Source organism: Blennius ocellaris (assembly GCF_963422515.1).
Source record: "Blennius ocellaris genome assembly, chromosome: 2".
In the NCBI taxonomy this organism is placed as follows: domain Eukaryota; kingdom Metazoa; phylum Chordata; class Actinopteri; order Blenniiformes; family Blenniidae; genus Blennius; species Blennius ocellaris.
The window spans coordinates 31087748-31105809 of NC_137651.1; the positions used below are offsets into that span (position 1 = coordinate 31087748).

At 42.5% G+C, this 18062-nt stretch overlaps 1 protein-coding gene across 1 annotated transcript in view; it reads left to right on the forward strand.

Annotated features, from left to right (window-relative positions):
- The window catches only part of robo2 (roundabout, axon guidance receptor, homolog 2), a gene marked incomplete at its 3' end in the record, with an annotated part of 197516 nt that overhangs the window by 100080 nt on the left and 79374 nt on the right, over positions 1-18062 (forward strand). Inside the window, exons 6-9 of the mRNA XM_080511287.1 lie at positions 8521-8657; positions 9810-9821; positions 14160-14284; positions 15808-15979. Of these exons, the coding sequence (XP_080367413.1) occupies positions 8521-8657; positions 9810-9821; positions 14160-14284; positions 15808-15979 (446 nt within the window). The remainder of the gene's footprint in view (positions 1-8520; positions 8658-9809; positions 9822-14159; positions 14285-15807; positions 15980-18062) is intronic.

An 18062-nucleotide genomic window follows, 5' to 3' on the forward strand; every position in this document is an offset into this window, starting at 1 on the left:
GAGTGTCTGCCTGCAGGTGCAGCTGTTCAGGGGAAAAGCTTCAAATCCAGGAAGCTAATCACCACCTCACATGCACGTTTAACCCTGTTCAGTTTGTTTGTCCCCACAAGAAGTGACACACACCCGCAAAAACAGAAACTGATGCAACAAAAATGCAATAAAAGTCTGTAATTTGCAGAGAAAGACTCGCACGACTGCTGGCTGCAGCTCGCCTCACTTCCTGTAAAACAGCCGCTGATGACATAGTGATACTGTTCTCACTGGGCTGTGTGTGTGTGTGTGTATTGCTTCACTGTGAGTCACTGGACTCACAGTCAACAGCAGTGTCATTGTCAGGAGTGGACTTCAAAGAGAGCGGAGTTCTCTCCCCAGCCAGCAGGCCAGTCACACACCACTCGGATCACCTCATAAAACACACACTCAGTGGACCTGACATCTCTCGAGGCGAGCTGCAGAGCCCGGCGCAGGCGGCTTGTTTGTGTCTGATAAGGGTTTTGGTTCACTGGGCAGTGGGACACGAGCGCTGTGCCAAAGCAAACACATAAAAGTATTTCACTCATGTCTCTGATAGGGAGTTGGCTCTGGAAATTAGTTCATTTTGTACACTAATTAACAGATTTATAACGGAGTAGGATGAGTGTCATGTGCCTGCGTCCTCTCCAACTGTATCATCCCTTTGAAGTTTGGCCTTTTTTGGATATGACGCACATCAAAAAGATACTGGCCAAATGAGAAGGCAATAAATGCTGCAGTGTTTCTAATTGCTACTTAGGAACTTTTTGTTTTCCCATCTATATTTAATTCTTTCCATTTTGCTTTGAAGCAAAGAAGCAAGCATGACGGCATTTTAGTCCTAACTGTTTTCTTTGTCATCTGCCAAAAAGACGACTTTACATATTGTAAAGTGACGATCTGTTCCGGCGTTTTCCACTGCTTATCCTTGCTTGATAAACATCAAACAGGGCTTCTTTCTCCGGCTGACAGAAAAAATCTGTTAAAACTCTCACGCAAGGATAGTTTCCAGTTTGATAACTGGCAAGAGTTCTGAAGAAGAAGAAATGAAAAGGCAGTGAGGTGCTAACACACGTTGGTCCTTCCCAGCTGCATCATTACTGATCCTTAGCATAGGATTAAAACTGGACTGGAGATCAAGACTCCCTGTGTGCAGTGTTTGCTCTTTATCCTACAAGGTTACTCTGACACTATTATGATAATCTGTAGAAGAAGAGAGACTGCTCGACTTTACCATCAAATTGTTTCAACTTGTCTTTGTTGGTCGCTTCACATGCCTGGCTCTCTCTGCGGAGATCTGTCTGCTACTTCTGTACTAGCAAGATGGAAAACGGAGCCTCAGCTGAGTAAACAGGTTGTTAATATGCTCAGTGGCTCCAGCAGCCTCCCAGGCAAACACATACATGCACACACACACACACACACACACTGGCACACTGACATAAAACACCAGGATGGCAGTGGCCTATCCTCTGTGGGATAGAACGGGAGAAAGAGACACAACAAGAATGGTTTCAATTAGAGGACAGACAGTGCAGCAGCATGTTTACTTTCACGTGTGTGTTACAGTGTTTGAAAAGAATCCCAATAAAATCTACTCTTGGATTCGCATCAATAGACCTTGGTAGGGTTGTGTTCATAAAATAGGTCAAATCTTGTTTTTCAGTGAACATTAAAGAGAAATCCCCAGCAACATCCCTGAGAAACCATTAGAGTCACTATCTGCTACGTGTCAAAGTAATTAGCTTGAAACTATAAATTCAAATGTCGGGGGAAAGCAGGTGCACTGCTGATACAGAGTCTGCATCTCTTTCAATTTGATTAAACATTGACTATACATCCAATATGAACTTTTTCACAAAATTTAAATGGGATGGATTAAGTTATCATTCATAGTTTCATCCATCATGCACTTCAGTTCTGGGCGAGTTTGAGCCCGTCAAAGGCATCGTACAGCCTGGACGTGTCACCAGTCCGTCACAGAGACACAGACAATATCTACTCACTCCTACGGGAAATCTGTAGTTGCCAATAATCAATAGCTTCTCTGTTTGGACAGTGGCAAGAAACCTGGTCAGGTTGACTGAAGGAAACCTGCGTAGCCAGTAAAATGAAAACTCCCACAGAAAAGTCCCACACACTCGACTATGGTCCTGTGCTGTTTTCACCCTGGAGCTCCATCTGATTACCCAGTGATGAGAATGACTTCCTCAAATAACCAGGTCGTTTGCATTGTGGCCATGTAATCATGACTATTATATATGCAAACTATTTCACCTTATGCCTTAATTAGATTATTTGCTCTTGAACAGACAAAGATGCTCAGATTATCTTCGTGTTGTTGTTTTTATATAATCAAATGAATTTATTATGTGATATTATCAATTATGAGATGACAATATTTCATGTATATCTTTGAAAAGCAATTGTTTGGTCAGTTATAATGTATTTTGTTCTGATTTGTATTACACATGTGTGATTCACAACCCAGGAAACTACTTAAAAGGGAACATAATGTAGCTGGAATTACGTAGATACGCAGCTTGTGGGTTTTATATTGTCATAATAGCTTTTCTTCCTTCGTTCATCTTAAACAGGACTGTATATTGTCACCAGGTCAGAAAAAAAAAAACCTTTTAGATTTCCGGTGTTGTCGCATAAAACTCTGAACGGCTGAACTGTTTGCCAAAATCATTAAATAAGACTACAAGGTGTCTCTTCGGATGGGGCCTAAATTATGATAGAACGAACAAGTGTGCTGCACTCCAGTAGGTAATTGGGGCTTTGATTATTGCCAGGGTAAGGGGAGAATAATCAGACGTGAGCTGTAGGCAGGATTAAAATCACTGACCAGCACATGTAATATTAAAATCACCCGACCTCCCCGTTCTAATTCCGCTGCCAACAGGGCTGAGTCTTTTCAACAATATACATAAGATTAGATTCAGATGGTGGAGCAGTGTGTTTTCTCCAGGGAAAAATCTCTGGCATCTGTCTTCAAGCAGCTGGATTTCACCAAAGTAGTGTCAAAATGTTGACAGACACGGTAATCTCTGTGGTGCTTCTCCGTAATCTGGCTAAAATTGACGCCCTTCATATTTGTTTACACTCGATTCTTCCCCTCAATCCAATTAGGTGTGTGTGAAAGTCCCACACTGCGGAATAATATAGCGTCAGATTAGCATCTGCGTATTGTTTGCAGACATGGAGCAAGTCAGCAGAGGAGCGCTCCAGAGCTTTGTGTCTCAAACTGGACAAGATTCCGCTGCAGCCTCACTTCAGAATAATCTCACACCCCCAAGCAGCTCAGTGTGTGGCCCTCATTTTCCCCCTGCTTTGGTTTTTATGCCCACCCCCACCTCATATGCTCTGGAGCCCTGCGCCCCGTCTTGTGTGTTATCAGAGCCCCTTTAGTCTTGCAGTCCATCTGTATTCAGGCCCTCTGTCCCCGCTGACCTCCACCACTCTGCCCCTTCAATGTTCGGCTGAAAAGCTTTTCTATCCGACTCAATTCCTCTGTGGTGTGTGCGTGTGTGTGTGTGTGTGGGGGGGGGGGGGTCATTGTATTTGAGAGAGCTGTTAAAGCCGGTGTGACAGCAGCACCCCCGTTATGCTGACCATCCAGTTTCAGTGATTTCTCACCTCTACAACTCAGCAGAATGAAGAGACGCTTCCTGTCTCCATTACTTCACTTGATATATAAGTGGATACATCTGGTATTTATGAGTGCGTGTGTGAGGAGGTTAGTGCGGGGGGGGGGGGGGGGGGGGGGGGGCAGGGGGATCTCCAGGATTATTGACAAGGATTGTGTCAACAACAGTCAGGTGAGTCAAGGAATACTCAGCTGTCCTTTAAATACATTAGGAGGGTTTGCATCTTGAAAATACACACATTCCTCAGCGTATACATTCTTCATTCTTCACTATCATTATTCACACACAGTGTTTTTCCAAAAGAACAATTTCACTTCCTAGAGTTTGTGCGTAATTTTTTTATTGCAACATTTTCCAAATCATTCATGGTGGCTTACCCAGAATAATCTGACTACTGTCATTAAGGAAAAGTGAACCTCCTATATATAAAAAAAAAAATCCTCATAAGTTTTTGATCCAAAGTTGCCATAAAGGGTGAATTTGAACTGTGCTGTGATTATTGAAGTTCAAGTACTGAAAGTGTGATTAAGTTCTGGAAAGTGTTTGAGGACTCTGGTCAATATGGATCCAATCAACTTTGTCTTTTGCACTTAAATTGTTTTTTATCTGAATTAAGAATCATTTCAGGTAAACAAGTGGCATCCATATTGAGTGAAAGGAACCGCACAGACACTCAGCATGTAACCTATTGGAATAAATTGTTCTTCACTTCTTGGAATTAATTATGAACCAAAAGCAATACTGAGTATTCTATAGGGAGGCCAAATGTAGTTGACACTATATATATATATATAAGTTGTTGCACAGCAGAAGAAGTTGCATGTTACATTTTTTCCAGTGAAGGTGAAATGCTCTGAACCACTCACTGCAGGTGAGGATGGTTGACTTTCTGAGCCAACCCCTGCATTAGGCAACCATCCATTCATGCCAAATATTTGAGAGCTCAATTCCATGTAAACAGATGTATTCATTTCATCCAACAATGATGTTTTGCTTGTGTGATTGACGTCTAGAGAAATACACTCAAAACAAGTTAATTCATGTATAAAGAGCTTTAACTGCTAAAGAAGTGTCCGATAACAGTCATTGGTTCCCAATAGAACTGGTTTAACAACATGAACCTAAACCGTTCAGTCATGTCGTTCAGCTTCAGACTACCAACTAAAATTGGTGAGATTAAAGGAAATCATTCTCTGCAGATGATACAGGTAGCAGTGTTGGGGTTGGAGATGTGACAAGTGCTCGGTGGATCAGAAGCTCTGACTAAGGGCCCTTCTGAAGCAAGATGGGAAGTGATAAAGCCTGGACAGGTAGAGTCCAGACTGCTTTGATCAGACAGAGGTGAAGTCCCAGTCAGATGGTGTGAAAGTAGATCAGACTGTAAGAGTGAAATGGAGCAGAGCAGAAACATTGTGCCAGAGCAGTCGAGCCAGGAGTGAGCTGGAATTAGTTTCTATACTGTATCTTGAGTCTGAATCATGTGCTCAGAGCTGGCAACACAACACTCCCTGCTACCGCGGTTCCCATTCACATGCACTCACCGAGGCCAGGCAGATAAGATCCTCTCATGTCGGATCATTTTGTTAACACAGTCACTCACTCATCCCCACAACCAGGAGATAAGGCTCTCCTAATGTGATTGAATTGGCAGCAATCTGAAGGTTGAACTTGGGTGACTGTGTTCCTGACCGGCAGTTTAAAGGCAAATCCTCTGAGGTGATGCGATGCATTTTTTTTGAGAGTATCTTCACTAAAAATCTCCATCGGTGTGTAGCAAACGTGTCCATTTGACATCTGAGAAAAACGCTGCTTTTGTTTTGAGTCTTGCTTGCATTCCCGTCACTCCTCATCTCCCTGCATGAGTCAATGACTCTGCACATGTGAGGATATTTGTTGGATGATTGTATACTTTGTTCCCAGTGCATGTGTACACTGGTAGTTGGGCTTTTCTTCCAGTTGAAAAGCAGCAGAGAGGCAAGCCAGATGAACTTGGCTTTCCAAGCCTTTCCACAGCCCTTCTACATTCCTCCCCTAATGGAGAACAGAGCTCTCTCCCTATGCAATTGCAATAAAGAGCTACTGTTCCCTTACAACGTGTACTTGCGTGCATGTGTGTGCGGGTGTGTGTGCGTGTGTGTGTTTGTGTGTGGCCACAGCCGCCTCTTATCCCTGAGTATTTCCACTCATCTTGTCATCTTGGCTGATTCCATATGGAATGTTGATTACAGATTGATTGAGCTCATGTCCTTCTAATAACTCATGGACCAGCCTGAGGTTCTGTTTTAAAAGATTGATGGAGACGGGACCAAGAACAATGGGAATGTTGTCTAGTGTGTGTGTGTGTGTGTGTGTGTGTGTGTGTGTGTGCGCCTGCAGTAGGGTTCTGTGCACTGCGAGGGCTCGACGTGGACTGTGGGAATCTGAAAGCACACTTGAACCTTTAGTGCTGTGATGAGTGATGGCATTACCTGGAGATCTCCTGAATGCGCGCGGCGTAATGGACGAATGCAAAGTCCTGCTGAAATCATGTCTTCTGCTTGTAAGGACATTTACACATCATATTTCGGTCAAATTGATTTTTTTTTTAATTGTGGCTGTAACATCGATCAGGTTTTGCAAGACATTTGAAAACGTACATCTTGACACAATAGTAGAGACACAACCTCAACCTTCTTCACTCCCATTTGTTTTACTGTTAGTAGCTGTGAACACTTAAACCTTTGTAAGATAATCTCCCCAATCCCTTTCGATCACGTTCTTTTAGATTTTACCCAAATTCCGTTTGTGGAAAAGGTTCGTCTCCCCATTGTACGTGACTAATCCGCTCGTGTTTAACGTACGTATAATTGTAATCACGTTCCCGTCGCATCGTTTTCCCTTCCACTGATTAATACTCTCTTTAGATGTTTGTCATTGTACATGTTTTAATCCAGACCAAGGTATTTGTGCCAGTATAATCAAGCTCTTTCAATGTTTATGTATTTAATGCTACCATGAAGTCCGAATGCATTAGTTTCCTATACATTCAAGCCTTTTCTCAAACGTGGTGAGTGATCATTCCTCTGGATGTAACAGCAACACGACTCTGAAGTTCAAAACACATTTTCACCATTCCGATCAGATCTGAGTAATGAGTCAACACAATGTGAAAGCTTTTCGCCTTCAAGAGCAAAATAGTTTTTGTTGACAGATAATGGAGGGAACATTTTTTTTATTCCCCGGCTCCTCTAATTATTTGTTGCTGATTCACAGTGTTTGTCCCAACTTGTCCATGACAGCCTTTGCTCATCTTCACCCCCACATCTATTACCTTGTTTGTTGTTCAACTAATGAAAGACTTGTCTGAAAAGGTGCTGTCTCATTCCTTTGGATGCTACTGACTTGGTTTCAACAATATCAGCCTTATTCTCGACCGTAGCGTGACCTCTACATCCTCTCTCTAAAACAAAGTGTTCAGTCATTACTCAGTCAAATCATGATTATGGCTCCTGGTGTACCTGTGTGGAGAGGTGGAACTGGTACTCATAGTTCAGGAATGGATTTCAATAAAGCTGGATTTGAGTACTTGCTCTGGAAATGTCATAACATCAGGTAAAAAAAAAAGAAAGAAAGAAGACATGGATAGACAGGATGAATTAGTTTTGCAGCTGCCAGTGGCCAACAGGCTTCAGGACACCTGATGGCTGAGCAGAGGGAAATGGACCAGAGCAGACTCTTACTCTAAAGTCACTTCAGAAAACTTTGCTGTAAAAAGTGCTGTACAGCATCGCCTTGTCTAGTTGTTTGAAGTGTTTTTTTAATCATCCCTAGTCCCCAGATTGCTCTAATTCTATGTCCATTTCTGAAATCCAAACTACAAATGTGCTTCATCACCCTAACAAGTATCTTCTGTGTAGCTACAGCCAAGTTCACCAGGCTCCCTTGTCGAGCCACGATGCTCTGTTGTCATCTAAATCCTATTAAAACCACTTGGTAAAGTCAAAGTGGTAAATGTCTTCATTACAGTGAACATCGCCACCGCAGTTTGATCTAAAACAACTCTGTCTTGACATTTTCAATCTCCAAAGGGTTAACTTAGTGTTACACAGACATTGCTGCTCTGTTTTTTTTTTAATGGCTTTTTAATAGTTGCTGGATGACAAGTTTGGCGTTTTATGGCACATAGGAATACGCTACAACAAAAGGGTAATATAATGTCAGGCTTTTTCTTTAAAGCCCCTTTGTGGATTCGGAGAATTCTCACTCTGCTGACTCCACTATGCTGAAGAAAATGAAACTATGGCAAAATGTGCTGCATAGAGTGTGTCTGTGTTACAAGGGTAGTCTATTTTCCCTCTACTAATAATCCCAAATACTGTGTAATCACTCGGAAAGTCTACACACTATTAAAATGGGGCTCCAGAGCTTCAAGCTCTAACAGAGGAGCCCCGGATCTCTTTATATCAGCACTGTTCTCATCGTCTGTGAGTGACAGAGTACAGACAACAGAGAGTCGCTGACCTGACAGACTACAATCACACGGCACCACCGCCCCCGCCAGCATCCTACTTTCCCACTACCAGACTGGCTTCCTCTTCAATTACAGGTTGGAACAGAAAAACAGAGTGGCATCATTCCCCTTGTCAACCGCCATGCTCTTCACACAGCTCCGCAAACCCTCACGGACACAAACATTTGATGAGTGCAATAAAACTGAAATTAGTGACTCCTCAACCTCACTTGATATTGATTCAGATGGTTGAAATGCTTCACAGCAAGGCGGTTTATGGGCGCAACACAATCAAGCACAAGAAGCAGACACCTGTCTGCATGGACGGACGGATGGATGAACAGTTCTGTTTCTTTTCCATTGCAGGTACGAGATCAAGTACGACAAGGATGACTATGTGCTCAGAGTCAAGAAGGCCTCCGTGAACGACGAGGGTACGTTCACCTGCGTGGCAGAGAACCGTGTCGGCAAACTGGAGGCCTCCGCCACGCTCACAGTCAGAGGTATGAAACGTGGTTTTCTGTTTCCTATACGTCTAATGGCACTCAGCTGCACACAGAGACGTCATACACCACAATCTTTATTCTTAGACTGGCAGTCACTTCCATAAAGACCTGCAGGATGCTGCGAGACACAGACAATAGAGGCATAGACAGTCTAGGAATCTGTTTATTTACCTTTTTCCAATGCAGAGTTGCCACATGACCCCTCCCCCATGGCGGCGGTCTGCCAGCCATGCTAACGTCCGCTCTGCAACCACCCAGTCAGCAAAGCCATTTCACAGATTACTGGTGCACGCCGCCATGCGCCACACCTGGGATTTGTGAGGTTAATAAAAACATTGTAGCTATAATTTCTCCTCATTCCACCACTCCTCATCCTCCTAAGCGTTTGGAGTCTCTGCGGAGTGCTTTAGAGCAACATGTGGGGCCAGAGGGAGGTCAAACAAGGTTTGTAGGTGATGACTGGGTACATCTTATTGAAGGTAGATGTGTGACAGCAACATCTTAGTGTTTTAATTCTCTACGGGACACAAAGTTACACAGAAGAGACACTGGGAGTAGACTGTCCTCGTGAACCGTCTTTTAAGAGTCACTGTTTTCAAAGATAGTCTGTCAATGTGGCCTAAATGCTGACGTCACCTCAGTATTATTTGCGCTCTCTCTCCCAAGCCCTCTTGCTTTCTCCCTCCCTATCTCTCTCTCTCTCTCTCTCTCTCTCTCTTTCTCTCTCATTCTCCTCAGAGTCACCTTGCTCTTACAAACTCCACCCATAGAAGTGTAGATTTCATTAATTGCAGACAGAGAGTTTCCAGTGCATTATTTGATAATCTAGAGTACAAACAATGGGCCTTGCCGGAATTTTACAGCAACGTTATACTTCTGACCACTAGTGGGCGATCTCTCCAGATTTTCACTGACGCTTTGCGCTCACACACACTAAAAGAAACAAAAACAATGGCTTCTGCAGCCTCTCTGTTCTGCTGACACTGTGCCGGAAATGTGTTGGCCCCAACACATGTCATTCATTCTGATTTTGATTTCCTTTGTCTTATTTTATTATTTGTGTTCTGTTCCTCTTTCTGTTTTATTTGTTTGTCTGTCTTTTTTTGGTTTTTTGTGTGTGTATCCACTCCACCATTGTTGTGTCTCCAGCTCGCCCTGTTGGTAAGTACCCATCCTTCTGATTTGACCCCATCCTGCATGCCTTCTCCATACACACCACTGCGTTTGACTGCTTGACAATCAATTACCGTGGCTTTAATGTTACTGTACCCAACTAACACGTTTGATGTTGCATCAAATTGCCTTTTCTCTGAATTCTTGTCGGCAAACATAAACTTTGCAGCTTGGCCTTAACTACTAACAAAGTCAATCAATTGGCAGAGTGTGTCTGTGTGTCTTCAAAGGGAATATCCAGTCTCTATCAGGCTGTTGATTTGTCTCTATACCTACAGACTGGATAATAAAATATTAAGACTTAATTTTTAAGATACTTAATTTTAATACGCTTAAGTTTTAAAAGGACGTGCTTCAGTACATTCAACAAAACAAATAGAGGATTAAAGTTGTTTTATAAAACACGGTGCCAAGTTGGTCGTTAACCAAGAAAGCCCGTTTGATGTTTTCTGAAAAGCCCTGAAGTTTTCTTCCTATAGACGCCACAATTCCTTTCCTCACTCCTCTCCCAGATCTTCACTTCAGCCACCATCTGCTAGTGCTTGTTGTAGATTCAGAGTTGTGTTTTTTTAATCTCTTAGCACTAATGTAAACTGCTAGTTGACGTGTCGTAGCGTCCAGCACCGCACTGCTCTGCTGCACCTTTAGGTTCACGTCACTACGCTGGTCCAAACCGAAAGCTGTTTCGATTCCACACATGGACCTTTACAATGACTGAGCACACTGGCATTCGAACAATGTCAGACATTGTCGTCTCATATGGTCCAGGACGTGTTTAACTTGCAAGTCTTGTGGCCATCTGTGGATTTCTGGAACGCCCGGAAGAGATCTGTTAGTTTTGGATGAGCTTCCTTCTGCCTGAGCCCCACAACCGGGAGCTAGGAATCTTCTATCATTTCCCTCTAGATAACAGCAGGTCAAGTTAGAACTGAATCTGAGATTGGTTTTTTTGTTTTTTTATAAAGATTAATTTGAAATGGGCATCCTGAGAGGGGGGGTGTATTTGAGAGCAGGGAGGAGGAATTGAAAGAATGCAGCGAGGAGAAAACGTGCAGCAGGACAAAGAGTGGCAGAAGTGTGTGTCAAGACAGACTTGACTGGCAGAAGAAAAACACAGTAGCAGGACTTTGGTTGCCAAAACAGCAGTGGCTGCTCTACGATTGTCAAACTGTCAGCTTTCAAGAAGATGGAGGAAATTACCCATTCAATCTGCCTTTGGGAAGAGGCAGTAATTGCTGTCAACTTCTGAATAAAATATGACTGAACGTGGAATTTCTCAAGGAGAAAGAAATATTTGTGCCAAAGTGTTTTGAATGGAGCTCTGTCTTTTTTGTCCATTTGTTCTTTCACCCCGACTCCTGTTCTATCCCGAGCCCTCTCCACACCAGACAGATGTGACCTGTCATGAATTAAATATGGGCTCCTGATCGTGTGTTTCCTTTGGAGGAGACAGGAAGGAGCTTCTCACATGTCATTAAAGCTTTCTGAATATATCCAGGGCCAGGCTTAGTTAGTATTGAGCTGAGCCACGAGACCTCCTCTTGATTTACCTCAAAGTTTGATTCGTGAACCCGAGAGTGCCATTGTCACAGATTCAAATCAATCCGTTAGATTTTAAACAAGAACTTTATTCATTTGCAAACATAATTTTCAAGTTAGAAAGAGTAGTGGTTGCAATACAGATTTAATATAAGTTCTAAAATATGCACAGAAAGGAAGGAAATGTGTTTCTTTGTTGCCACAATGCTTCTTGGCATGAGGCCTTATTAGTAGAAAGTCTGATCATTTTCCTTTTAAATAGTGTCTCATTTGTTATAGTGGTGCATTTGTGGGATGAGCACAGCAGAGTTGAGTCTGCAGGTCACCAATGCCGTTGCTGTTCGACTTCAATCAGCCACAAATAATAATGACAGATTATTTGGTATTATCTCCAAGGACATCAGGATTTAGGCATACACCGATGTTACTATATGAATAACACTATATTCAAATATAGAAGGTTGATGTATGTGTTGTTACACGCTGTTGTTGGGTGATCTATTTAAACCGACCGGCAACATAGAGAATTTACTCTTGATTGATCAAAATACCATTTCTCTTGCAAACAACCTGATGCAGCTCTTCCAAAACGGGTGTACAAACCAATTAACGGTCATTTTTATTGCAAATTGTGAAATATTGCTGAACAACATCTCTTTCTTTTTTTTTTTTTTTTTTTTTACACCCAGCTGCAAACAATTACCATAAGCAAGAAGCCATTAAAAAAAACTGCAAAACATTCACATGATTCTGGACATTTTGACAGTACTCAGAGTTATAAATATTGATTAAAAACAAAGAGTGAATCATATTCTATAAATGTCTCTGAGCTTGTGTGCACAACAAGAGCGTGCGTGAAGTAGGGTGAGTCGTTAATGGAGACGACGTGAGAAATGACATGGCTACCGATGGGATGGGCACCCTTTAAGACCGGAAAGCATATTTTTAGTGAGTAGTTGGGGATGCGGCTTGTGGAACAGAGGAGAGGAGAGGATGAAAAAGGGATGAAGGATGTGTTCCTGCCAGAGTGTGATTTAGGAGCTCTGTATCAGCGCCCAGCATTGTGAGAGCCACAAGATACCCAAGCTGCAGAAGGCCAAATGAGAACGGCAGTAAATCTGCTGCCATCTGTACCATCACCAACTGTGTGTATCTTTGACAAATACACAACCCCCCCCAAAAAGGGATTACATGGAGAAACCCGCCAAATGGGAAGAGTTTGGCCTCACTGGAACCAGCTGGCTTATCAGTTAAAGGTCTTACAAAAAAAATCCAAAGAAACAGAAAGATTGTAAATATGTTACAACAATCCGTAAAGGACGTTTTATTTCTTCTTTTCTTGTTTGCCATAGGGAATGTTCCCCACAGCTCATTGTGTGCACTTTAAAAGGGGTTACAACACCGACTCTTTAATCTGTTGACTTTCATTATCTCTGCAGGAACGACGTTACCTCCTGTTAGGGACGTGTTGCTGATGTCTTATCTTGGCAAACATGGCAGTAGTCAACATGGGACTCCATGACCACCACTGGCAGTAGAACAAACAGACGCAGGCTTTACATCCACTATATTACCTCGGGGTAATATTCAGACCTAAATGCTCTACAGAGAATATCAGAATATGTGTGTTCTCGTCACAGCATATATTATTTATTTTTTGAAAAGTAGGACTTTTATTTAAACTCTTCCAGTTTTATTGATCATATATGGACTGATTTCAAGCCATTTTTATTTTGTTCTTTATTATTTTAGCTTGTAAGTCATGGCAATCAAAAATACTACATCTAATAGTATTCTAATATTTCTTGGCCCCAATTTCATTTTAAAAAAATGTTAAAATTGCTTTTTCCTTTTTTTTTTCATTATGAAGAAAGTGAATAAAAAGAGATGTGCCTGTTAAAAAAAAACCAATATTAATAATCCAATTATCATACTTTTCTTGTTCTGTGCCAGGAAAAGTTGTCAGGAAATCTCACTAATCTCTCCTTATCTGGGCTTCATGGAATGGTCAGGGATTAAAAACGAGCAGCACTGCACATCAAAAGAAGTTGGATGTAATTTTCTCTCTTTATTATCGAAGCCGATCCGTCAAGTTGTCAGTCAGAAACATCTCACTCCGTCCCGCCTGTGACGGCGTGACGACTTGTCTGGCCGCTGATAGAGTCGTGAATATCGACTGGGAGAGCTTCGCACTCAGATTTTAAAGCTTGATAGCTTTTCCCGGCCCTCTTCACTCTTTGATGGAGAGGCGCTGGGTTGAAGTGTGGTAAACAGAGAAACAGCCTTTTATGTCTCTCACTCTCTTTCTGATCACAAGTTGTATCAACCCACTGCAGATGTTGACTTTTATATTGAGATGCATCCTGATGCAGAATGAATCTTACATATTGAAAGTCAGACACCAGTCACCCTCTATGTCTGTACCTGTCTCTACCATAGTTCTGGATGTGTTCAGGGCATGGGTGTGCCTCTGTGTTGTCCCAAATCTGAACGCCTTTGTGACTGAGGCGCTTCTTTGTGTGAATGCCAGTGTGACTGTCATTCATTCAGCTTCAGCCTCACCTGAATGAATGGCCAATTGGGTTACCATGGCAGTGATAATCGTTATATCTACTGGTGTTCAGAGCAAAAAGAAAGATTTAATCCTGCATGGAAGCTCTGTACGGCACTCCCGTTTTGATTTGACCGTGGTGTATATTGCTCGCCTTTTGCTTGAACTCCTGAGACCTGCCGCTCGACGTACGAAGCCGGTCTCCTAACACTGCGGTTCTGACTCTTTGACTTCAGCTGCGCCCCAGTTTGTCGTCCGTCCAAGGGACCAAATTGTGTCACAAGGCCGCACAGCCAGCTTCCCGTGTGAAACCAAAGGAAATCCTCAGCCGGCAGTCTTCTGGCAGAAGGAGGGGAGTCAGGTACGTGCTAACAGTCGCATGGTGTCAGTGGGGAACTGTTGTGTTTTTCATCACGTCTTCCATATGAAAAAGTATTGTTCTCTCAGGCAGCTTTTAGTATCTACTATGTGTGTCATGATATCCACACTTTGTATTTTGTTTGGCTCTCTATGGCTGTATGCACAATTGCTTTGTGGTTATGATTCTCTCTCACACACACACACACACATGCATGCACACACACATTGAGAGCACTTCAAACTACACTATCTGTCTTCAGTATCTTTACTACAGACACACAGATGCACCTTTGTTCTCGGGAGCCGCCAAACGACAGTGTGCCTGGCAAAGTGCTAATCGGTTTTCTGTGACCCAGAGCTGATAAGAGTGATCCTATCCCTCACTCAAGCAGATAGCCCATTCAAATACCTGGGTGTCCTCGCCACGGTCAACAACAGTGCCAATTAGGAGCCTGTTGGGGCTTGTAGATGAGCCGGAGATATGATTCAGCCCTGGCTGAGGTTGAAACGCATGCACACACCAACTCAAATGCACTGGTATACACACACTGCCTGCAGGCAGGCAATTACAACAAAGTTTCCCAAAAGGGGTGAACAGAAGTGAGACACATGCCTACATGTTCACACATTTTGTTTGTTTTGATGCCGCACTTCCCCAGTAATATGAGTCAGTGCTGCTGAGTAACGTATTACGGTGTATCCGGAGTGTGTGTCACGTTGTCAATAAAGATGAGGCTTTTTGGATGAACGCAAAAACACTCGCTCACCCCAACCATCTCGCCACTTGTCTTCATGTCCCTGTGTTTATTAATGTATTCTCTACTTTAATGCCGCTGATGTTTGTACAATATGAAAGTATTTGTTGAGAGAACAAATTAAAGCTAATTAAGTCAAGTAATTAGGCGTCATAAAGGCTTCTTTTTCACACTTGAGTGTAATGGAGTGTGCATCTCGCTGGAGATTGGTAGGGCCTAATATAAAATAAAAGTACATCATTTGTTGCATCAAAGTGATTCTGTGTAATTAAATCCAGCTGATATATTTGCTTGGATCTGCCGGACAAACAAACATAAAACAGTGTTCAGTCAAGGTGATGAATAAAGTCTTCACAGTAACATGTTGAGGCGTTGCACTACGTGAAATACGCAGATTGGCTCAGAGAACATCGTAGTGTAAGTTCAGCTCCTGTGAGATGGGAACTTGGAAGTGAAGCAGTATGGAAAGTAGTCACGGAGCCAAGCAGAGCAGAAGTTTCCTTCCGAACAAAGTGGAGTCTTTGGTTTGGCTTCAGGACGGGTTTGAAACCAAACTATCAAACTGTATACTGGTGCACTTTGTGAGGTTGGTTTACCAAGTGCTAGACTGAATTGTTCAGACGGTTGCTACTAATAGTCCCATCCTGGAGTGTGAGAGAGAGAGAGAGAGTGTCTGGTGCTGGTGAGTGTGAGAGTCTGTTTGTAATCCTTCCAGGTTGTACTGGTTCCATGTTCCCACTAATTGGCTTGTTTGTTCCACTTCCTGCAGAATTTGCTCTTTCCCAACCAACCCCAGCAGCCCAACAGTCGCTTTTCGGTGTCGCCCAGCGGAGACCTGACCATCTCATCTGTGCAGCGGGCAGATGCCGGCTACTACATTTGCCAGGCGCTGACCGTTGCCGGCAGCATCCTCGCCAAGGCTCAACTGGAGGTCACAGATGGTGAGGGGGAAAACTGACGTGTAACTTCTGCCGTGCCAGCACACCGCTGCACCAACTGCGTGTGTGGCGCAGTTGGTAGAACGTCAACAAACTGATATTTCTACCGAGTTCTCGGCAAGATCCGTTTTTTTTTTTCCCTTTTTCAATTTAAGCGAAAGTCTGACCTTTAACACTTTTGAAAGTACACAGTAGGTGCAACAATTACTGATGACATTTTAGTTATTTCACAAGCAAGATGAAATCCAACTTTCATTTGAGAGATGCCACTATACCCATGACCTTCAGTCAGTGTGTTTTTGCTCTCTGCATTTTGTTTCCTTTATACTGACACGATTTCATAAAAAATGTATTCTCTCCCTTTTGCAAAGGAAATTAAGCGTTGCCCTTGAGTTCCTTCAAGTTTAATGGTCAGCGTTTGAGTGAGCGAGTGAGCGAGTGAGGCACGAGTATGTGTGGAAGGGAGCGAGGAAGAGAAATAGACATGGAGAAGGAGATTGAACAAGTGAGTGACAATAGCGTTCCGTGAAATGAAATATGCGGCCGTACGAGGCGTGGGAGCATCTAATCTGCTCAGCTGTTGTGATGGCAAGATAGACGGCCATCCATATGTCTGCTCAAGTACCTGAAGCAGAAAGATTAAAAGCACCACGGGAGCACTTCTCCTTCTGTTTTGTCTGATGTAGGAGCAAAATTGGTTTGTCCTTCAAATATCTGCAATAATAACACACCGGATTTGAGTGAAGCTACGACTTTTTAGAAAACTATGTATTCAGGCTGAGACTGTGTTTGCTTTGAAGACCTGTGAATAAGTTACATAGATAGCAATAATAGAATATGTATTTGCTCAAAACAAGTATCATATATATGTTTCTTAAAGATTTCATCTGAAAGTGCCACACTATATTTTAAAGGATTTAAAACGTTTTTACAGTCAGTGAGGTACAGAGCAGGGTGGTGAGGTGGAGGTGAAGAAACTTTAATCATACAGGGGAAGCAATTCAATCTGGATGTTTCCCATTTGAAATTGAAAAGGGTCATTTTTGTGGAACGTGAGGTACCTACATTTTATCGCTTTCAGCAAAGATGAGGTCAGATTACTGTAGAATCGTATCGGAATCAAATGCTCCGCTACTATCTGGCTCACAACAGGATATTAATCGTGTTGTACAAAGAATTAGTCAAATATTCAGTGATTGGCTGAGAATGAACGATTTCGATCAGTGAGAATGCTCGTTTCATTTCACGACATATTGCCTTTGGCTTGTTAGACTTGTGTGATGTTGGAATATAAAAAATGTTTTTAAAAAGACACATCATTTCTTGCTATTGAATCAAAGAGCTTTACAGCACAATTGCTACTGTGAAATTGTTCATTTATGCACTTTTCTTAATCAATTGCACTATAGTTATGTAATTTAAATCAGAAATAGCCCAGCAAAGAAAGGCATTGTTAATGTATCAATAGGAAGCTATTATTACTATTAGATTTTAATTACATTAAATGAATATGATGTAAGTGGCAAATTTTAACCCAATCAATACTTGTTCTTGAGGACTTGACTCTTCTCAGCAAATATACACAGAAACTGTGCTGTGAACTCAGCAGAATTCAAATCAAAGCCGTGTTGATCATTGAAGGTTGAAGACTGTTGCATTGTGGGAGTTCATGATGTGAGAAAGTGTGGACTTGTTCTTCTACAGAATATAGCTACTATTGGTGGAAATAGCTCAAAAACCTTCAGCTTGAGGTCTTTGTCTCAAAGACCCTGAAATTTCAGCTGAAATCCTGTTTTCCTGTTGCCGTCCTGAACATATGACACTCCAGTGATGTGGTGACGTGGCTGTTGACTCTGGAAACAGCAAAAAATACTAAATGTGTGCACAACTTAGTTGGCTCGGTCTGACAAATGAAGACATGAATGTTTTCTGGGTTGCGGTAATGCAGTCGACCTACACAGCCTGATGGCAGCCTGCAGCCTGCAGCCATTAATGAACGGCAGAAAGGTGGACAGCCCAGGAAGGCAAAGTTCATTATATCGTTTTGGGGCAACATAGACACAGCAACGACAGTGGCTCAGTTCTG